Source organism: Cyprinodon variegatus, unplaced genomic scaffold, assembly GCF_000732505.1.
Source record: "Cyprinodon variegatus isolate N-32 unplaced genomic scaffold, C_variegatus-1.0 Scaffold594, whole genome shotgun sequence".
Classification (NCBI taxonomy): domain Eukaryota; kingdom Metazoa; phylum Chordata; class Actinopteri; order Cyprinodontiformes; family Cyprinodontidae; genus Cyprinodon; species Cyprinodon variegatus.
The window spans coordinates 326,739-330,212 of record NW_015151047.1 but is presented as its reverse complement, the minus strand read 5'-3'; the positions used below and the strand labels follow the sequence as shown (position 1 = coordinate 330,212).

Sequence of the window (3,474 nt, the reverse complement as noted above, 5' to 3'; positions counted from 1 at the left end):
AGCTTATCCTGAACTAATGCTTTGAAAACCAAGTTCATCTAGTAAAGAAAAACTGCTTCTGCAGACTGAACACCTGGGTATTTTTTTTACATGTCAGGGGTTGTTTGATTTAAAATTGAAAAATTAGATAAGAGAGGAAAGAGAAATGTAGAATCAACAAAAACTAGAAGTAGGAATGTGACTGAGTGTGTTGTAACTTCCCATGTTAAAACACTAGAGGGCAGTAAAACTCTTAACTGTTTGTTCAGCAGCATCTATAATTGATGGAGTAAACATGGCTTTTTTGCTTATTGACCTTTATGATGAACATCAATTAGATAAATGAAAAGTCGTAAGTTTTCTGGAGATAACATGTGTTGTGAATTGGTGCTTTATAAAGGAGATTTAATTTAAATTAATTAATTGAACAGATTTTCTTTTTTTCTTAACATTACCAAAACACGATGACATAATTCCTCTTTAGATCAAACAATTATGTCAAAAGAGTTGAAAGTTCTTTTCATGCATCTTTTTATACACAAAAGGGTAGACCAGCATCTATTGTGATCAAGTTCACTGTAGTCACATTGTTGCAGGTATAGCATTTTCCCCAAAGACATGTTGTCAGTATGATAGGAGTTTATATAAATTTAGCAAAACAAAGTGTGACATTTACTTATAGAGATGAAGAAAATCCCTCAGAGTGGGCTAAATATCAAGGCAGTCAATCCGTCAGATATTTTTAGCAAAATGTAGCTTTGAGAACCATAACAGAACTTGTACAATTTCTGGATACACATTCAGTCGCCACAGCCTGCACTTCATTAGACAGGCAGAAGCTTAGGGCTATTTGAAAAAAAATCCTGATTCCAAAAGTTTTTTTTTTTCTTTTTGAAATTCTAGTGATTTTCCCATGTTGGCATTACAAAATTATTCTTATTAATCAATACTTTTTCCTTTTTTGGGGTGGGAGGGTGTGGATAAAGTTGAAGATGACTTTATGGTAAACAGATCTTATAGATGAAACAATTTAAGTGTTACTGGGAGGTTTGCCATACACTTGCAGTTTTTTTTCACTAACTTTAAATACTGTTATTTTCAACACCTGGCATAAAGTTTTTTTTTCTAAATCAAACATTTTTAAGCTATTAAGTATCTGTATAAGGTAGCATATTTATATTGGAACCTTGCTTCTAATTCTTATTTTTTTTATTCATTGGTTTTTTTACCAAAGTTTAAAAAATAATTATAGTAACATAAGTTTGACAGTGCTTCTGTAATGTAGAAGTAACTATGGGATTAGCTGAGGGCAAACAGACATAGACAGAGATGAAGAAATTTTCCTCATCAAATAATTATAACCAACATTTAGCCAACTTGTTTAATTTGCAATTTTCCATATAAGACAGATTTTTTTGTTTTTTTAGATGAAACTATCACTAATTGTAAAGGGTGGTTTGATTTTATGCAAACTCTCTGGGCACCTCCTGCTTCTGGGTTATTAATACCTCATGTCAACTGAAAGTAAGATCAGTTCCAAAGCACAACATGTCTCCTGTAGCTATTTTGCTGCTGTTGGCAGCTGGATCATGTAAGTAACTCTGCATCAATTGAGACTAACAAAGTTATTTTAACAGTGCTGGAAAACATTGTCCCTTTTTTTTTGTACCAGTAGGTGTGAAATGTGAACAGCTGACACAGCCAGACTCTGTCAATGTACAGCCAGGTCAGCGACTTACCATCAGCTGTCAGGTCTCTTATTCTGTAACAAGCTACTGGACTGGATGGATCCGACAGGCTGCAGGCAAAGGACTGGAGTGGATAGGATGCAGAGTTGGCTCAAGTACATCCTATAAAGATTCACTAAAAAATAAGTTCAGCATCGACATAGACTCTTCCAGAAACACAGCAACTCTTAATGGACAAAACATGCAGCCTGAAGACACTGCTGTGTATTACTGTGCGAGAGACCACAATAACATAAAACATCAGTCAGCCAGAACAAAAACCCCCTATGGTCCTAAAATACTTAGAGGACTCCTCACACTAGGAATATAAAGACAAAGACGTCAGACAGAATTTGGGCAGCCTATGTGGCTGCCCAGGAGCCTGATATTTACCCTAGTGAAAGTCTGAAAGAACTCTATAAATGATTGTACACACTGTTAACAACAAGTGGATCCAACTGCTGGAAAAAAAAAGAAAAGCTAAGAAAAAAAGTGCAGTTTAGAAATGTATCCTGCTCAGCTACAGTAGTAGAACCCTTCACAGTGTGTATGGACACTTGCCACAGTTTGTCTCAAAGGTAGAAACAACAGTTAGTCTTCCCCATAACCCAAAGGCAAAGAGATGCGGCCCTATTGCCCGCCAGGGTAAACTCCAACACAAGATGGCTATGCTAAGGGAAAACAAGCAGACCCACCGCAGAACTCTGCCTGTCCCAGTGGGTAACTCCAGAGTAGAAAAGAGTCCATCCTCTTTTCAGTTACTGAGTTCCAAAGCCCAGGCTATGTGTTGAGGTGAGCCCAACTATTTTTCTAGTCAGTATCGCTCCACCTCCTGCGCAAGTTCCGGCACCTTCCCTCCCTGTGATGTTACAATTCCATGTACCAGAGCCAAGTCACCAAGGCCTCTGCCTTTTGACTGCCACCTGCTCCTCCTTGCTTATCTGAGGAACTCTTTTGACAGCTGTGGCAGGCAGACTGAGTACTTTGACACACCCAGTAAAGTAGGATGATACTTTTGGATAATCCGGGGATGGTTGTTTAAAAGCAGCAGTTTAGGGATTTAATGGTTGTTAGAAAATATTTGAAAATAGATGTTCCATAGATTGATCATGGTGGTACTGTACAATGACTCGATGACCAACGGTTGGCCGTAAGTCCTAACTTAGGCATCAGTTTTCTCCAGACCACCTTCCAGGACCACCTGTGCTTGTAATCTCTTGTGTTGGAGATTGGGTATCCTTGTGTTTTTGTATGCTTAAAAAATAAATTATTATTAATGCAACCTCGTTGACCAACTCTTGTTTTAATAGACTTGTTAAAATGTAATTATGGAATGCAGTACTTTATTATATATTGATTCTAACCTTTGTAACTTAATTCCTCCTACAAATGAAAACTTGTGAAAAGATAAATCATTTCCTAGCAATAAATGAAAATACATACAGTTTGTCTCATACAAAAAACCCCAAAACATTAATATAAACTGTATTTTGACTCATGACAGAACATTGAAAGCAAAAGAGCAAGCTTTGCTGACAAATTATCTTAAAAAATATGCATTGCTTTAAAATCTTTAGACTGACAAGAATAACCTCCATGCATAATCATACTTCCAACAATCAAAGTCATTTAAAAAGGTATTACTGACATCTGGTGGCGGCTCTATCTAAACAGTTTATTCTACGGTTAAAACCGTTATACACCTTTTATGGACGTCCATTTTTACAGCATATATAAAATATAAGTTAAAAGAAAGTATATGTGATGT

The 3,474-nt window shown here is 36.4% G+C and overlaps 1 protein-coding gene across 1 annotated transcript in view; it reads left to right on the top strand.

Moving 5' to 3' along the window:
• The first annotated feature begins 1,527 nt into the window (after positions 1-1,527).
• Positions 1,528-3,474, top strand: part of LOC107096032 — a 71,181-nt gene continuing 69,234 nt past the window's right edge. Inside the window, exons 1-2 of the mRNA XM_015392487.1 lie at positions 1,528-1,570; positions 1,655-1,959. Coding sequence (XP_015247973.1) covers positions 1,528-1,570; positions 1,655-1,959 — 348 coding nt within the window. The remainder of the gene's footprint in view (positions 1,571-1,654; positions 1,960-3,474) is intronic.